The 19,357-nt window shown below is 46.6% G+C and overlaps 1 protein-coding gene across 6 annotated transcripts in view; it reads left to right on the top strand.

Annotated features, from left to right (window-relative positions):
* The window catches only part of ERG (ETS transcription factor ERG), a 317,498-nt gene that overhangs the window by 256,753 nt on the left and 41,388 nt on the right, over window positions 1–19,357 (top strand). For all 6 annotated transcript variants that reach the window (XM_070466989.1, XM_070466985.1, XM_070466988.1 and 3 more), the window contains one exon: window positions 11,998–12,149. In XM_070466989.1, coding sequence (XP_070323090.1) covers window positions 11,998–12,149 — 152 coding nt within the window. The remainder of the gene's footprint in view (window positions 1–11,997; window positions 12,150–19,357) is intronic.

Genomic DNA, 19,357 nt, shown 5'->3' with positions numbered 1-19,357 from the left:
GAAACACCATCACGGCTATCTGGCTTCATTCTTTCCTCTCTGGAAAAGGAAAAGTGTCTCAAGAAAAAAAGAAACTCAGGAGAACAAGGGGATGCTACATCTTGGTCAGGTAAACTCTCTGCAGAGATCCCATTCTGCAGAATATGGTACTTCCAAAGGACGAATTCGTCCAGGCTGCGTTTCCTCCCTGGTTTTCAAGATCTGAGTGCGACGTGGTCTTGCCGATCCCCGTTTTCAGCTGCTAAAAGAAACACACCCTGAAATCATGAAACCTTCACAGGGGAACATCAGCCCCCTTTTGGGGACAAAGAGCTAACTGTTGGTAGTGACTAATTAATTTTGTCTTCAACTGCTTTGGAGAAGGGGGGGAAGGGAACGGGCTTGGTGGGAAGAGGCTGACGTTCCAGGTGTAAGAGAATATTTAGTAAGGGTAAAAATAACACGCAGCTGTGAAGACAAACATCTCCAGTTTCAGTCTGAGCCCCGAGCGCTCCATGAATCACAGCCGAGCTCCACCCGCCGCTCAGCCGCGGGCTCTCTGAAGCAGCTTTTCCACTGCCTCTGAGTCAGAAATAAAACAGACCCACAAATTACCCCGGAGCGCTCCAGACAATCTCCTCCTTGTCTGGGGTCCTAAAAATACCTTTTGTGGTGACTACCTCCATTCATGGCGCGTAACCCGATTAGGAGCGTGTTGGGTCGATTAGGACTAAGTCTGTGCTTTCAAAGTTCTTAGGAGGAGAACTGCTAGAGGAGGGGGTTGGTTCCGACTCCGGTTTGAGGCCAACTGGGATGGATGCCCAGGCCTGCATCGTTAGGGCCCTCTCGTGGGACTGACCTCTTCAGACTCTTGGAGTGGCCCAAGAAAACCTTTGAGGTCCTCCCAGGCAGTTTCCTCATCAGGTTCTTAACATGAAATCACCTCGTAAACTGAAAAGGAATCCGGGAAGACAGTGCCCTTCGGATGAACTGGGGAATGAGCTGAAGACTGCATTGCCAGTAAACATATGTCTGCTCACCCACAGAAGGGTCGGAGGGGGTGTGGACCGTGGGCTTCAACGGCAGAGGATGTAGAGCTGGGGAGAGGGGCTTGGTTCGCCCCCTTGGACGCAGGCACCATGGAGACGGGCACGGCTGTATCCCCAGCACCTGGGACAGTGCCTGGTGTAGAGACTTGCTCTATAAATGTTTGCTAAACGGATGAAGGGATAAAGAATAATATACATATATATAAATACACATAAATACATATATGCATATATATGTCTTGTATGTATACACATACATACAAACAATGGAATGTTCTTCTTGTTGTTCAGTCATTAAGTCTTGTCCAACTCTCTGCTACCCCACGGACTGCAGCACACCAGCCTTCCCTGTCCTTCACTGTCTCCTGGAGTTTGCTCAGATTCATGTCCATTGAGTTGGTGATGCTATCTAGCCATCTCATTTTCAGCCACCACCATCTTCTTTTGCTTTCAATTTTCCCCAACATCAAGATCCTTTCCAGTGAGTCAGCTCTTTACATCAACTGGCCAAAGGATTGGAGCTTCAGCTTCAGCATCAGTCCTTTCAGTGAACATCCAGGGCTGATTTCCTGCAGGGTTGACTGGTTTGATCTCCTGGCAGTCCAAGGGACTCTCAAGAGTCTTCTCCAGCACCACCGTTTGAAAGCATCAATTCTTTGGTGCTCAGCCTTCTGTGTGGTCCAACTCTCACATCCATACATGACTACTAGCAAAACCATAGCTTTGACAATACTGACAATACTGACCTGCAAAGTGAAGTCCTTGCTTTATAATACACTGTCTAGGTTTGTCATAGCTTTTCTTTCAAGGAGTGAGTGTCTTTTAATTTCATGGCTGCAGTCACAATCTACAGTGGTTTTGGAACCCAAGAAAATGAAATCTGTCACTGTTTCCACTTTTCCCCCATCTACCATGTATAAAATAGGTAACTAACAAAGACCTACTGTACAGTACCAGAAGCTCTACTCAATACTCTATAATAACCAATATGGGAATAGAATCTAAAACAGAGTGGTTATATGTGTATGCATAACTGATTCACTTTGCTATCCTCCTGAAACTAACACAATACTGTACATCAACTCTACTCCAATAAAAGATTTTTTTAAATATGCATTTCAGATGTGAACAAAAGCATTCTAGCAGGATGTGATGGAGGACAAGTAAGGCAGGGGACAGCCGTCTCCAAGTGCAAGACAAACTCCAGAACAGGAAGCGGGATGGGCCCTGAAAAATGGGTAGATTTTGCGAAGGTTGACGGGTTTGCCTCCACCCACTGGAAGAAGTTACATCCATCGCCCAACTTCAATTTCAACCTACTGCAGGGGCTTTCTCTCCAGCCTGAGGCGCACCCCCTCAGTGCTGTGACGTGAGGGTGGGTCCCAGTTTTAACGTGGCTGGTGAGCTCGAGGCTGTGGCTCGGGGCTGCATTCAGGGACCTTCTCACATAAACGAGGTCCCTTTACACTCAGTGCGGGCACAGTGCGTTCTTTTCAAGCTGAGGACCGAGTCTGTGCAGTTTCAGCGAGGGCTCTTTCCGTGATGGAATCTGCCCCGCTGTAAGGAGGTTCTGATTCAAGAAAACCAATGCCAGATGCCAAGTTTTATTTTGTGTTTCAGAAACCAAAGCTCTCGTTTTAATTTCTCGGTACATGCTTATAGGCATGATGTGTGTGTGTGTGCTAAGTCACTCAGTTGTATCCTATTCTTTGTGACCCCATGGACTGTAGCCCACCAGCCTCCTCTGTCCATGAGGGTCTCTAGGCAAGAATACTGGAGTGGGTTTCCATGCCTTCCTCCAGGGGATCTTCCCGACCTAGGGATCAAACCTGTGGTGTCTCTTACGTTTCCTGCCTTGAAAGGCGGGTCCTTTACCACTAGAACCACCTGAGAAGCCCTATAGGTGTGATAACCCCTTTTCAAAAAGAAGAGATTATGTATGGAAACAGCTAGAAAAAGTGTTTTCTTGGACAGGGCTCATTTTAATCTTTTTTAGAAAGTATTATTTATTTCTTTATTTTTTGGCTGCATGGAATCTTCGTTTTAACATGTGGGATCTTTAATTGCAGCATGCAAACTCTTAGTTGAAGCATATGGGCTCTAGTTCCCTGACTCGGGCCCCCTGCATTGGGAATGTGGAGTCCTAGCCACTAGACCCAGAGAAGTCCCTTCCCTGTCCACTTCATCTTAAAACAGTGACATCGCCTACTTTCCTAACGGGCCAGGTTCTGCCCTGGTCCTCAGGCCTGTCTTCTTAGACCCACGATCTGGGTCACAGTCCTTCCTGCTCTGCTTTCTACCTGACTTCCTCACACTCAGCAATGTTCATGCTCCATCTCTGCAGAGTTTGCACCCTGCTGAGTGCCTCTAGGAGGTTTGGGGGAGGAACAAACAACGTTCAACTATAAATCGAGGAGGTCAACTTTTTTTTTTTTTATGAACCAGACATCACAATTCGTATCTCTGTCCAAATAAACCCTGCCACACTTAGCGTCTCCCAGGAGGCTCTGCCTTCATCTGCACGGGGCTGCCCCTCTTCAGCTCTCATCGACCTCTCCTTGACTGACTTCAGGACATGCTTCAGAAAATACCCACCAGTGATGAAGCTAAGTCTTCTGAGGGTCCATCCCATAATGTGTATGTCTGGGAAAGAGACCACTCATGTGGAATTACCAGGGGAGGTCCTGCAGCGTGGTGGTCAAGTCCTTGGATTCAGGACCCTAAATGTCTTAAGTTCAAATCCCAGCCCCTCCCCTGCTGGTCGTGTGAGCTTAGACACAACCTGTACCCCAAGTCTCTGCACATCGCCTGTATCATTGCTGCTGCTTTTTGGTGTTTGACTTCGGGGGTGAGATAAATAGCAACAGCTAACACATAACATTTGTTGTGTGTTAGGCACCATTTTGCATGTTTCACCCCTGTATTTACTATAACATGAATACATAAGACTTGGGAGCCCTTTCTAGCATGAGTAAGCAGTCCAGTATGGGATAGATGAACCAGATAAGATCTGTAAATGTTTGTTCACCCACCATGCATTTATCAATTTCCCAGAGGCAAATTTGGATTTAAAACATTTAAGTTAGGACTTCCCTGGTTGTCCAGCGGTTAAGAATCTGCCTGCCGGTACAGGTGACATGGGTTTGACCCCTAGTCTGGGAGAATTCCACATGCTGCTGGACAGTTAAGCCCATGCACCGCAAAGGTAGAAACCCACACTCCAGAGCGTGTGCTCTGCAAGAAGAGAAGCCTCCGCAGTGAGAAGCCTGCACACCACATCTGGACAGTAGCTCCCGCTTGCAGCAACTAGAGAAAGCCAGCATACAGCAGCGAAGACCCAGTGCAGCCATAAATACATAATAAAAAATTTAAAATAAAACATAGAAATTAGAAGATTGTGGAAACTGGAGTATATGTATATAGCATTCCAACTCTCAAGATCTTTTCATTTTTTAATCATTCATTTCTTATATTTTTGCACTCATTTTTCTGATTCTTTCCAAAACAATGCCAATAGGTTCATCTGTACCATTTTTGTACTTAAACTTCACTCTGTAGACAGTCTCTATGTCCATTCGCGTCTGCAAATGGCACCCTTTTGTTCCCTATGAAGAGCTGAGCAATATTCCATTGTGTATATATATATGGACCACATCTTCTTTATCTCTTCTTCTGTTGATGGACATTTAGGCTGCTTCCATGTCCTGGCTATTGTAAATAGTGAACATAGGAGGGCATGTATCTCCAATCAAAGTGCAATGGAAAGTACATAAATAAATTATAACCAAAGCAATGTCAAGAGGCAGGAAGTGTGGAGTACTGGCTGAGGACGCACAGCCCTGGGGCTTCTGTACCTGAAGTGGCTGAGAGCTGAGTGCTCCGAGCACCTGCTGCCCACATGGGGTGTTCTCAGGTCCGTTAGGGGGCGGTGGGAAGGATTCTGCTTGCTTCACCACCCAGCTCTCTGAAGGAGAAGCCTCAAGAGAAACTTCTCTCAAGCTTCAGGTCAGGAAAAGCGTCTCTTCTGCTGAATAACTTGGTTCATGTGTATTTTTTTTTTTTTTTGACATCTTGAATGGTCACAGGATATACTTCCTTTTCTGCTTTGGCGAGTAGAAAGTTCAGAGATAAATTGATGTGCTACCTTGAGCAACTATAAATAGTAAGCTTACTCGATGTGCTGATTTTATCTCTTGATTAATTGCTTTTCTGCCCTTATATAACATTCACTTCCATTCCTTTGATCATTTATGTTATTTTTGTCCTGTGTGCATTTTTGCAATCTACCTCAAATGTCACATAGTTTGAGGAAGAGCAGAGAAATAAAGTATATTCAGAGGCACCGCACATACACATAAATATCACTCTGGAGTTGCAGATGAAAATAATGGAATCTTCTCCTTAGAAAAATGTTAATAGAAGCTAAACACTTGTTTTTCCAAGGAGCTTCTGAAGAGTCCCTCTTGACTAGTCATCAGAACCATATTGTTATTGTTCACTTGCTAAGTAGTGCCCAACTCTTTGCGACCCCATGGACTGCAGCATGCCAGGCCTCCCTGTCCATCACCAACTCCCGGAGCTTACCCAAACTCATGTCAGCTGAGTCAGTGATGCCATCCAACCATCTCATCCTCTGTTGCCCACTTCTCCTCCTGCCTTCAGTCTTTCCCAACATCAGGGTCTTTTCCAGTGAGTCGGCTCTTTGCATCAGGTGGCCAAAGTATTGGAGCTTCAAGAACCCAATCTAGTTTTTCAGTGTGTTTGAGTTTCAGCTTAATTTAAGTTGAGTAAACTTTCCAATTTATTTGATATTCTTTGCCATGTTCTTTCACCATTAGTTCATAATAATGGTTGTGCTCATGATCTCAGCTCACCTTAATTGAGACTCAGGACATTTTAGCCAGCCATGTGTTCCTAATTATCAGAAGAAGGGCACCAACACTCTTGTTCATCATGAAGGTTCAAGGATCTTTCAACATTATTTCTATATTTCCTAGAGTGGGCTTCCCTGGTAGCTCAGATGGTAAGGAATCTGCCTGCAATGCAGGAGACCTGGGTTCAATCCCTGGGTCAGGAAGATCCCCTGGAGAAGGGAATGGCAACCCACTCCAGTATTCTGGCCTGGAGAATCCCATGGACAGACCATGGGGTCACAAGGAGTTGAACGTGATGGAGCCACTAACACTTTGACTTCCAGATTAGCCACAGTTATGCCCAAGAGACATGGAAGTCTGTGAGATTGCTGTAGAGATTAAACTCCTAAAATTGGCCCTAAGGATATCTTAAGGGACTTGGGGAAGTGATGCACCCAACTTTTTGGCCCCCCAGATATTGTCCACTGCCTTCCTGGAACTCTTCAGTCTGAACCTGCCTCCCCCTGTCAGGGTGACCCCCAGGCCCATGTGGGATTTCTCCTGCTGCGAGTGGGGGCAACCAGCTGTCTTCCTGCCTCCTCTCTCCTCCCTGCTGCTGCGTATTGTGTGGGGCTGTGGTTATAAATAGAACTCAGACCTGAAAATGTGAACTTGAGAAAATGGTTAAGACACAATGATTTTTTTTAATGTATTTTATTGTGGTAAGAATACTTAACATGAGATGCAGCTTTAAAAATTTTAAAGATTTTTTTATATGGCCAATTTTTAAGCCTGCCTTTTACCTGTTACAATGCTGTTTCTGTTTTCTGTTTTGGTTTTTTGACCACAAAGCATGTGGGATCTTCGTTCCCTGACAAGGGATTGGATCCTGTATGGGAAGGTGAAGTCTTAACCACTGGATTGCCAGGGATGTCTGTAAACAAATTTTTAAGTGTCCGTTACTGTTGAGCAGAGGTACAAGATTGTACAGCAGATATCCAGAGCTTTCTCATTCTACTTGACTGCAACTTTATGCTTATTGATTAATAACTCCCCATTTTTTCCCTCCTCCAGCTGCTGGCAACCAACACTTCACTCTTTTTCTGAATCTGACTTTTTAAAATATCTCATATAAGGGGGAATCATGCAGTATTTGTCTTTCTGGGACTGACTTTTTCCACTTAGTATTAATATAATGTCCTTGAGATTCATCCATGCTATAATCTATTTCTGCTTTCTTTATTTTTAAGGAGAATAGTATTCTGTTGTATCCTTGTACCGCATTTTCTTTATCTACTCATCTATCCATGGACATTTAGGTCCACATCTTCACTATTGTGAATAGTACATGGTGAACATGGAAGTGCTCATATTTCTTCGATATCCTGATTTTAATTCTTTCAGATAAATATGCATAAGTGGGATTGTTGGATCATATAGTTGTTCTTTTTCAAAAATGTTTCAAGGGACCACCATACCGTTTCCCGGTGCAGCTGTACCATTTTGCATTCCCATCAAGAGTATACAAGGGTTCCAGTTTCTCTGCATCTTCTCCAGCACTTGTTAACTTTTGCTTTTTGCTTTATCATAGCCATCTTGGCAGATGTGAGGTGATACCTCATTGTGGTTTGACTTGCATAATAGCTTTTCCATGCCCTTGAAAGATAGAGTCTTTCAGAGAAATATCTTGAACCGTGCTTATTTGCGATTAAGAAATTCATGCCTCAAATAATAAGACAGAAATTTCATATTCACCAGTTGATTACCCATTTAGAGCGCATCTAAAAAACGTCTTAAAACTTTCATAGGGGCTGTTAAAGAGCACATAGGTGAATATTAAGAATATCATATTTAAAGGTATGCTTTTTGCTATGTGTGTTTCAAAGCGAGAATGCCCAAATCCTTACCTTGTTAGAAGAGAAAAATGGGATCCTCTGTTTGAGGCTCAGTGCAGATGGAATACTAAGCTGTCTGTGGGAAGTTTCTTCCTGTGACTTCTAAGAAGTCACCTTAGCACGCTGAAGGTGAAGCTCAACAGCACAGTAAGCATGGACAGGTTTCCATGTGGATCTTTTCTTAGTGCAGCTGGGTATAGCAGCGCAGAGCTTAAACCAGAGTAACGTGGGGGCTGGGTGTTCTTGACGCCTTTCTGAAATGAAGATCTGTTTCACCTCTTGAAAGGCCGTCATACCAGCCATCTGACTTTGACCGAGGGGGGACATCTGTAAGCGTAGACAGTGAGTGGAAGCTGCCCAGCTTCAAGCCTCAGTTCTGCCTCCTCCCGACTCAGACCCGGAGCAAGCCCATTCTCTTTGGTGTCCTCAATTTACACCACTGAGAAATGGAGCTGATGCCAGGCTGTCGTGAGGACTGATAGCAGTTAAGCTCTCAGAACATGATGACATGTATATATGCTGCTACTTTGCTATTAAAATTTCCAAGAGAATAGTTAGGGGGGAAAGGCTGAACAATGAGAATGAAACAGCTGAGGCCGCTTTAATCAGTGTTGCTTGAACACCCGGCTTGAGTTCTGTATGTCAGTGGCCCTATTGGGGTGATGCGCTTCTCACACTGAGGTTGAAATTCCCTTAGAGTAATTACAGAAACTATTTGAAATGAACATAAACACGGTACCCTTCTGTCTTCCTCTGATGCTAAAACAAAATACAGTGGAGAAAACAAAATTAAAAACAAAAAATGTCCTGAATGTACAACTTTTGAAAATAGCATTTCATGTTGCTGATTTTTTTTTCTAATACTGAAAGCTGGCTGGAAAATCTTAATAAAGTGAATTATGTCTTCTGGTTATAAGGTGAAGACATAAACTAACCTTATTGAAGATTACGCCTGTTTTAAATACATACACATATTTTTGTAAAGTTCTACTAAAATGCAATTTATTTTTATTTTTGTAATGATGTTTATTGTGGTAAGAGTCACATAATATAAAGCATACTATTTAAACCACCTCTGACTGTATGGTTCGGTGGCCCTAAGCACAGTCACGGTGTTGTCCATCTCTCACCATCATCCGTCTCCCCAGCTGCTCACTTTCCTAAACTGAAGCTCTGTCCCCACTAAACACTAACTCTCCTTTCCGCCTCACCCTGCACCCCTGGCATCGATCACTGTACTTTCTGACTCTGTGAACTTGACTGTTCTCGGTATCTCATGTAAGTGGAGTCAAACCGTATTTGTCTGCCCTAATGTGTATTGGAGTACACAGAACACAGTTTAATAGCTCATCGTATCTCCGGATTTGATGAGGGATCTGTTTTAATGCCATGGGAAAACTGACATGGTCTGTTCCTAGAGCTTAGTCCTCAGAGATGGAAGCTGGACAGCAGGATTGTAAGAAAATGACAGAGTTTGTCTGAAGGGTCCATAATCCGCAGTGACCCTTCTTCCTGTAATTCTGTATATCTCCTTGACCTTTCACATTTTAGATGGTTAACTGCCTTGCTGGAGAAGAAAGAATTTTGTAGTCCTGGTATACCGCCAGCAAGTACTGAATTATAAAAATGGTCTAAATGAGGAGCGAATGACTGGATCTGAACAGTGCTCATCCTAGAGTAGCAGTCATCACCTTCGTAGCATCTCAAGTCTTTTTTCCTAAAGAACCAAACTCCTTTAATTCTCTTCCCTAGTAACTTCTCTCCTTGAGACAAATAGACCAAAACACACACACTCGACTCAACGGATGGAATTTTCCAAGGGGATAGGAAACTTAAGTCTCAAGTGAAGACATCCAGTGTTTTGATATTAGGATGGGTCTTTTAGAGATAAATGTTGGAAGCCAGGAAAAATAGCATCAAGAGGAAATAATGCATGTGTAGGCAGCATCGGAAATATAGAGGGTTCACACCATGGGAACTCTGACCGCTATTATTTTTGAATTTCCTTCATGTTAGTACAGCTGTGTGGATGCCATGAAGCCAGGTTATGTATTTCCTGGCCCACAGTACGGGCTCAGTCTGGGCGACCCCAGTGATGACCTCCGTCCACAGACCTACTTGCTCCATCCTCATTGTTAGCCCTGAGCTCCCTCCATCAGCACCAGACCTGTGCAAAGGATGCTGAGAATGAATCTGTAGCTTCAAAGTTCCCAGATGCCGAATGAACTCCTTCCAGGGCCTGTGGTCCATCCTTCCTGTCCACACCCCTGCCACAACTCTTGGGTCCAGAATGACCTTCTCCATCGCATCTCAGTCCAGCCCCACCCAGAGAGTGCCCTTCTGTGTTGATGCGTCCTTAGACTTGAAGGCCGCGTCCACGCCAGGCCTCTAGCTCCACGATTCTGCAGACTGGCTGCAGAATTCCAGCTGACGTGGTGTGGAGGAGACAAGGGAAGACCCACTAGGGTGGAGCCCACAGCCATCGGGGCCTCAGACATTGGGATGGAAATCTAAAATCCAGTAGGTTGCATTGGTTGCCAAGAGTACAAAAAATCCTGTATTGGGTAACGCTTACGAGGACATTTTCAGAAACCTGCCTCAGATGATGTAACTCAACTCTCGGGATCCTGCAGCTACAGGGATCTTGTGTTAGTGATCTCTGGCTTAACCATCTAAGAAGGCGTTCACACGTTCTTCTGTTTCTTGCTCAAGCTAGAGTTTCTGTTTGGAGTTTACCTATTACGTATGGGAATGATTGAGGGCAGAAGGAGAAGAGGGTGACAGAGGATAAAACGGTTGAATGGCGTCACTGATTCAGTGGACACGAACTTGGGCAAACTCCTGGAGATGTTGAGGGATACAGAAACCTGGCGTTCTGCAGTCCATGGGGTCTCGGAGAGCTGGACATGACTTGGCGACTGAACAACAGCAATTTCATCACATCCGGTAACTCTTGCTGCTGCCGCTGCTGAGTCGCTTCAGTCCTGTCCGACTCTGAGCGACCCCATAGACGGCAGCCTCCTAGGCTCCCCCGTCCGTGGGATTTTCCAGGCAAGAGTACTGGAGTGGGTTGCCAGTGCCTTCTCCCCCAGTAACTTTTAGATCTTACTTAAGAAACAGATATTCTTTTTTTTTTCTCTTTTTCCAGAAAGGTAAGTTTGTCTTTATCCAAGTGTCCATGGCTGCCTTAACTAACAGCGACCCTCTGAGCTGTTCCCCACGGCCCAGCAGCTGACCCCTGGCACACAGCTGTTTTCACTCCCTGACCCCAGTCTTCCAGGGCTGCTGGGGTCCCCTATCCTGCTGATTCTGGGGGGCCAGTCCTGCTCCCCTTTCTGCCCTTCCTGCCCACACCTAAGCCAGGAGTGCTGGGAGCCTTAAAACTCCATGTCTAAGGATTGGCTGCAGGGATTTGAAAGTGAACACAAAGGTTTCCTTCTGAGGTTTTGAAGAGGCGTGTCACTCTGGAATAAACCTGGCAGAGTGTCGCCTCTCACCGTCTGGGTCCGTGGCCTGTTTGTAGTCACACGGGGAGAACAAGTGCCCATTCAGTGTTCCCTGCACGTGTTTCCAATCAGCTGTCACAGATGGGGCTTTGACACCACAGTTTCAGAAGGAGCTGGCTAGAGGGATGGAAACCAGGCGGCCTCTCTGCTTCCCATGTGCCTGTGCTCGGCTTCTGGCGAGCGCGGGCACCGTCTTAGTCTCGTAGGGCTCCTGTCACAAAATGCCATGGGCCAGGGTTCTGAAACAGCAGGAAGTTTTTTTCTCATGGTTCTAGAGACTGGAGTCCAAGACCAAGGTGCTGGGCTGATTGGTGGTTGGTATCTGGTGAGAGCTCTGTCCTTGGCTGGGGATGGCTACCTTCTCACTGTAAGCTCAGTGGCAGAGAGAGAGAAAGAGAGGAGTCTGGTCTCTTCCTCTTCTTTAAGGGCACTAATCCTGTCCTAAGGGCCTCAGCCTCGTGACCTCATGTAAACTTCATTCTCTCCCAAAGGCCCCGCCTCCAAATGCCTTCACGTTGGGACTGGGGCTTCCGCATGTGAACCTGGAGGGGGCACAGTCGTTCAGCTCATCACAGATGGCTGCCTTGTCTTTCCACAGTGTCCTCCTCCTCCCCTCTCCCTCCCCTCCAGCCTTCTCTCTGTGCATCACGGACAGGCCGGGAGGCAGGCTCTGGGGGGCCGCAGTAATCGAAGGCTGTGTCTTCTTCTCCTCCAGGAACTCCCCTGATGAGTGCAGCATGGCCAAAGGCGGGAAGATGGTGGGCAGCCCGGACACCGTCGGGATGAACTACAGCAGCTACATGGAGGAGAAGCACATGCCACCCCCAAACATGACCACCAACGAGCGCCGCGTCATCGTCCCCGCAGGTCAGAGGCTCGGCCAGCGGCCCCGGCCTTCCTCGGGCTCCGCTTAGCTCTCTCTTCCTGCCCTTGGCATTGGTCACCCTCAGCTGCCTGCACTGGTGGTTGCGGATGAACCAGCAGATACTGGTCCACCGTGGTGAAACGTTCACTGCTATGTGCGTGCACGTGCATGTGTGTGTGTGAGAGAATCGACGGAGAGTGACCTTTCCAAGGAGGGCTTGCCTTTTCTCTGAGCTTATTTGGTGTTAAATATCCTTCCTTTTATGAAGTGCTAGTTATAATAGAAGGTAGGCTTAACATTTTTTCCTTACTTGGCATAATTTAAAATTGGGATCGCTGTATTGTTGGTTGTCAGAACTCGAAATTCCAGCCCTCACTGGCTTATGAAACAGACTCTGAGAGCCTGAGTCATTCTTTACCAGAAGTAATTCTAAACATAATCCAAAACAATAACTCTGGATTTGAGAACCATGCCAGGGATTTATTTATTTAGCAAAACCAAAGGTAATAGGAAGGATGCCTTAAAACTTCTCAGAGGAAATGTGCTACATAAAACCAAAAATACCCACCACAACAATAGCAATGGTGACCACCGGCGGGTCCTGACTGAGGTTTTCAGTGAGCGATGTGCATATACTGAATTTTTGGTGTCATGAACTCAAGCAATATGTAGCGTGGTTTGTCACGAGTGCCCTGATGAGGACAATGATGCTCGGAGAGGTCGGCCTGCAGTTAGTAAGAGGCAAGTGAGAACTTCCCAGGTGCACACTCGTAAAGAACCCACCTGCCAATGCAGGAGATGAGTTTGATCCCTGGGTTGGGAAGATCCGCTGGAGAAGGAAATGGCAACCCACTCCAGTACTCTTGCCTGGGAAATCCCCTGGACAGAAAAGCCTGGCGGGCTACAGGCCATGGGGTGGCACAGATTGGACACTTCTTAGCAACTAAGCGTGAGTTAGAACTCAGACAAGCTTCCCTGACTCCTTCATTCTCAAGCCCCTTCCCGTAGCCCCTGGGGGCTCCCTCCATCACCCACTGCGGCCATCTGGGCCCCTCACCTTCTGCCTCTGGGACTGAACTTGCTGTCTCTTTAGCCTGAAACCCTTGGTTCCAGGGAGTTCTGCCCTTCATCGGGGTTCTCTAGCCACCCCATCCAGAGGTGTGCCCCCACTACTCCACCCAGTGACCCTCACCCCTGCCTGCCTGACTTTCTTTTATTGCCTGGATTCCCCTCTGTCACTGCAGTGGACTTTTATGTGGAAGTTCTCTTCTTATCTTCCTCCTTCAGTGGAGTGTAAGACCCACAAAGGCCCTGCATGGCCAAGTTCAGTGCCTGGAGTCCCCTAGGTCCTCAGTGAATATTAACTGAGGGAAGAATGGACGAAAGGGTGCCTGACCCCTGGGTGGTCCCGCCCAGGACTCTGCTCATTGCTGGAGTCATAGAGATGAGCATGGGTGAAACTGGTGCAGGCTTGATTCTCCCTTGCCCCGAAGGTGGTGTGTGCATGTTCAGTGACTTTAGTCGTGTCTGACTCGTTGCGACCCCGTGGACTGTAGCCTGCCAGGCTCCCCTGTCAGTGGGGTTCTCCAGGAAGGAACACTGGAGTGGGTTGCCATTTCCTTCTCCAGCGGATCTTCCTGACCCTGGCATTGAACCCACGTCTCTTACGTCTTCTGCGTTGGCAGACAGGTTCTTTACCACTTGTGCCACCTGGGAGCTCACCTCTGTGAGGTGTGATGACCAATGAGATCAGATCCCCTCCATGGCACGATTCCCACCCCCAGCCCTAAGTCTGCACCAGACCACCTCCAGTGGGCTTCTGTTTCCACCTTCCAAGCAAGAGAGTTCAGAGCGCAAAACACCGACTTGGCTCACAGACTGGGTTTCTCTTCAGGATGGTCGCTGTGTAGCTTTCAGCAAACTGCATGAAGCTCGTTGGAAGCAGGGCGGTGTATGAAAGGACTCATCCATCCCTGATCTTGAAGCACAAATAAGGCTTTTATAGAGGACAGTGGAGTGAGTCTCTTGTGTGTCTCATGAGAAGGACAAAGCTGGTTTTGATGTTTCAGGAAAGGAAGTGGACATTTATGCCAAAGGCATGCCTTTGGTTTGATCATGGCAACTAAGCTACATTCCTGAGAACTATCGCTTGTTGCAGTGACTTAGAACTGGAGGCATTTCCGGTTGAGTGGGAAAAAAGTGTGGAAAGGCGAATGTCCAAGGGGCCCATCCTGGATGCGTGGTACCTGAAGGGGTTGAGAGCAGCTGTATGCCTGGGGATGGGGGGTTCAGGCAGGGGTGTTGTTGCTTTGGACACTGGCTGGAGCGGAATGGGATGAGACGAAACCCAGGGGATGTCTGCCCAAGCCTGTCTCACCCTTTGCCTTTCTCCTTGAGAATATAATTTCCTCAGTTTAGGTGAAACAAAGCCTTTACTTCTCTAAGATGAGAGACTCAATCTGAGGAAAGGCTTACATTGAAGGTACTTATCTGAGATCCGCATGGAATCACAGACCCAGGAGCTAAGTCTGGTGCTGTGACATCCTTTCATCTGAACGGGGTCCTATTTCTGTCATGCCAGCAGCAGGCTTTGATGTTGTCAATATCATTTCTAGTAGGGCCAAACTTGCTTCCTATGTTAAATAAACTGTTTAGAAAACAAGAGAGCCATTTTCATGGGAAAGAGGCAAAGAAGCAGTTTAATCAAGTCAGGACATCCACCCTTTGTGATTTGTGTAGTTGTTGTTCAGTCGCTAAGTCATGTCCAGCTCTTTGCAACCGCATGGAGTTCAGCCTGCCAGGCTTCCCTGTCCTTCACCATCTCCTGGAGTTTGCTCATATTTATATCCATTGAGTCGGTGATGCTATCTATCTCATCCTCTGTCACTCCCCTCTCCTCCTGCCTTCAGTCTTTCCCAGCATCAGGGTCTTTTCCAACAAGTTGGCTCTTTGCATCAGGTGGCCAAAGTATTGGAGCTTCAACTTCAGCATCAGTCCTTCCAATGAGTATTCAGAGTTGATTTCCTTTAGGATGGACTGGTTTGCTCTCCTTGCAGCCCAAGGGACTCTCAAGAGTCCTCCAACACCACAGTTCAAAAGCATCACTCCTTAGGTGCTCAGCTTTCTTTATAGTCCAACTCTCACATCCATACATGACCACTGGAAAAACCATAGCCTTGACTAGACTGACCTTTGTTGGCAAAGTGCTGTCTCTGTGTAGTAGGTTCTCATTAAATGCCAGCCTGGAAGCCTGGTTGCACAGATTGGCTCATATTAAGCTTTTGTGTAAAGGCTGTTTCATCCCCTGAAGAAAGCCCTCTTTCAGCTGTCCCCTCGTTTGGTTGCTTCACGCCGAGGCGAGGGCAGTTATTCAGTTAACCGGGTTTGTAAGAGAGCTCACTGTGGCTGGTTTTGCAAGTTGTGAGTCTTGCAGTTATTGGTCAAGCCTCAGGTATGTGTGCTCACATGCAGACACACAGATGAACACACAGACACACAGCTATATTGCACAATCCTGAAAACCCCCAGTGTAAAGACAGCAGGACCTGGGCGCGGCTGTATCAACTGCCCCCTCCACACCTTCGGCCCCAACTCTGAGATCCAGGCACCTCACTAGGGCACATTTTGGTTGTAGAGAGTTCTACACACTTAGCAGAATTCTTCAAACCTGGTTACGACTGGTTCATATAGTTCCTACTATTTAAGCTCTTTGGCACTCCTAAATGCAAATCAGAAAGACAGCCCCACCCCCCAAATCCATTATTTATTCCTAAGCATTTTCACTATCAATCAACTGCATACTGACCTTCATGTCCTAGACCTAAAAATGGTCCTGAGAAATACTGACCAAGAAGATTGGTGTGTAGACAGGAGAAGACACAGAAAAAGACATGGTCTTTTGGACTCCTGGCCTGGATTCCTCACTTCTAAAGTCCCTGGTTTTGAGACTCACTGTCTCTAACTCAGGTTTCCCAGCTGGCGCTGGTGGTGAAGAACCTATCTGCCAATGCAGGTTAGACATAAGAGACTTGAGTTCGATCCCTGGGTCGGGAAGATACCTTGGAGGAGGGCATGGCAACCCACTCTAGTATTCTTGTCTGGAGAATCCCATGGATGGAGGAGCCTGGCAGATTGCACCTATAGGGTTGCACAGAGTCGGACGTGACCGAAGCAACTCAGCATGCACGCATGCACATGCACACATGTGTCTAACCCAGGAGCTTTATAAAAACTCCTCAAATATCCGTAAAGAATAAAAAGACTTGCATTGAATATATTTACACTGTTTCCTTGTTTCAGAATGGATTTAAGAATGATCACACAAATATAAATAAAAGAAAAAGAAGAATCTGTTTTAAAAGTAAATGGATTGAGAACATGGGCTAAAGTAAGAACTTAACAGGCAGTGAAATCAGGGGTGAGGTTTGTATGTTGATATATATATTTGGAGAAGGAAATGGCAACCCACTCCAGTATTCTTGCCTGGAGAATCCCATGGACACAGGAGCCTGGGGGGCTTAAGTGCATGGGGTTGCAAAGAATTGGACACGACTGAAGCGACTTAGCACATATGTATATATTAACACAAACTTTATATCCTGCATAGTTGCAAACAGTGGGTTTTATTGGGTCCAAGGTGTCAGCAGGCTATGTGAAGGCGATGCCTTAATCAATACATGCCTCAGTGTCCCCAGGATTAAAAGAAAACATGTGGGAAAGATGGTCCAGCTCTTTATTTTGAGTCTGTAAAAAAATGTGTTTCTTGGTTTGTCATTGGAAGGTAACAGGGAAGTTACATGAAAGCACTCAGCGAGTAGGGCCACCAGACACCCTGGAAAGCCCTGACTTCTACCTGTTGTCCTGGTAACGGGACTCGGCCTCTCCTTCTCAAGGTGTAGAGAGTAGACAATACATCACATGTGCTCTTTCTGTCTACCATCTGTATCTATCATCTGTCATCTGTGTCTGTCTTTCCATCTGTCTGTAAATCTATTGTCTCTCTACCTCTCATTTATCATCTGTCTATCTATCATCTGTATCTATCTTTCCAGTTCCCTATTTATCTATCTACCTGCCTCTTATTTGTCCATCATCTCTCTCTCTGCCATAGGTATCTATCTGTCTTTCCATCTGTCTATTTATCCATCATCTGTCTACCTATTATCTGTCTTATGTGGTGTGAATAGCTGTATATCTAGGTATGCACCTCATAGGCTTGGGCTGTTTCTTATGTTCATGGTTGCAGGTCAAAGTATCATTCAGTGATGTCACTCTTAATAAGATGAACCACAGACAGAGGGCCCAGTTCAGTTCTGTTCAGAGGGCCCAGCTGAGCTCTTGTTGGCTCAGTTTAATTTGGAGGTTGACTGGGAGATGTTTTTCCGAGTATGATCAGAACCACCTGCATCAGGGTCACCTGGAAGATTTAGGACGTAAAAGTGCCCACCTCCACATTTTCTGAATCCAGGTATGGAGTGGAGGATTCTACATTGTTAGCACGTATTTTGGGTGATGTTCATGCATTATAGGGTTTGAGGAGCTCTAGACTAGATAGAAGATACTAAATAAATGTTGAGCTTCCCAGGTGGCGTAATGGTAAAGAATCCACCTGCCAATGCAGGAGACACAGGTTTGATCCCTGGTTTGGGGAGATCCCCTGGAGGAGGACATGGCCACCCACTCCAGGACTCTTGCCTGGAGAATTCCACGGACAGAGGAACCTGGAGGGCTACGGTCCATGGAGTCACAACGAGTTGACACGACTGAGTGACTCAGCACACACACACACAAATAACTGTTGCTTTAATACACTTCCATTATTTGAAATAAAGACATCATTGGGGAAAGGGAGTTGGCAAAAGAAAGAACTGTCCTAAAACTTTTCCCTCCAGACGTGTTTCGGGAGATGTCGCTGGCACGTGTCGTTGGTTGGCACGATAAAGTCTGAAAAGGTCTTGTGTCGGGCGTTCACTGGGAAATCCAGGGCCACTCAAGGCAGAACGTGTGATGAGAGAGCTGAGGAGGAAGTTCCGCAGCCCTGTTCGTTGGTGACAGCCCTGAGCGCCGTTCAGACCAAGCAGGTTCGTTGGTGACAGCCCTGAGCGCCGTTCAGACCAAGCAGGTCAAGTGTGGTGCTTGCCTGCATTCACTGTGTTCCCGTCAGCGGCGTAGATGACTCGGGGACAGCCCGGGAGTCTGACTTCTGGGTGTTTCCAGTTCTGCTGCCCCAGGGCTGTGAACCCAGATGGGTGTTTAGAAGCAATGGGTCCTTCTCGCACAGTGGGACTCGTATGTTACAGGGAACCAGGTTTTGTGCTGTCTGATGACGCCTCAGCATCAGGGATACTGTGCCGGGTGGCCTCCCGCAGTCACCGTGTAGGTCTTGACCGTGTCCTTGGCGACGTGCTAATAACGAAGCGGGCTGGCAAAGAGGAAGGCACGGTCTTCACCCACTTTTCTTCAAAGTTGCAAAATGCAACAGAACCTCTGGTTTCAGCAGCTTACATCATTTTGAGAAGATTTCTTCTTTTTCTTTGTTTTTATTCCCCAAAATGGGTGCTGAGGCATGGGGCTTTTCAAACACTTCTGTTTTCAATGTCTAAATATTCACCTTGGGCACAAATGCTCATGGGGGTCAGAAGTTCTTAGAGAGATATAGGCGCCACATTCGTCTTTGTTTCCCCTGTTCGCATTTTAAATTTCATTTTTAATTGGAGTATAATTGGTTAACATTATTGTGTCAGCTTCCGCTCTACAACAGTTTCAATCAGCTGTATGTATACATATATTCCCCTCTGTCTGAAACCTCCCCACCACCCCATCCCACCCCTGTAGGTCATCACAGGGCACCGAGCTGAGTTATTCACCTTTTAACAAAGTTCACTGTCTGTATTCATTCATTTATTTATTTGCTGAGCGCTTGGAATAGTCCAGTCACCGAGAATAAAAGCTCTTAGGAGATTTTAAATCTTTAAGCCCCCAGTCCTTGGTCCCCAGACACACGTGGCCGGAGCTTCTCCTCTCGTGTCGTACTCAGGTCTTCCTTGCGGGGTGACTTCTACTCAACATGTGAGGTTTTCTCCGAGTACTTGTTACTCTTGTACTAGTCACAGAGGAAATGACCGAAGCCTGTGAGAAGCAGATAAGACCCGGCCGCATAAAGTTAAGTCATTCGTGACGGGGAGAGCATGATTAAGAGCTCAGATGAGTG

The sequence above is a fragment of the Odocoileus virginianus genome, chromosome 4 (assembly GCF_023699985.2).
Source record: "Odocoileus virginianus isolate 20LAN1187 ecotype Illinois chromosome 4, Ovbor_1.2, whole genome shotgun sequence".
Classification (NCBI taxonomy): domain Eukaryota; kingdom Metazoa; phylum Chordata; class Mammalia; order Artiodactyla; family Cervidae; genus Odocoileus; species Odocoileus virginianus.
Note: the sequence above shows the minus strand (reverse complement) of the source record. Positions and strands in the feature narration are given on the sequence as shown.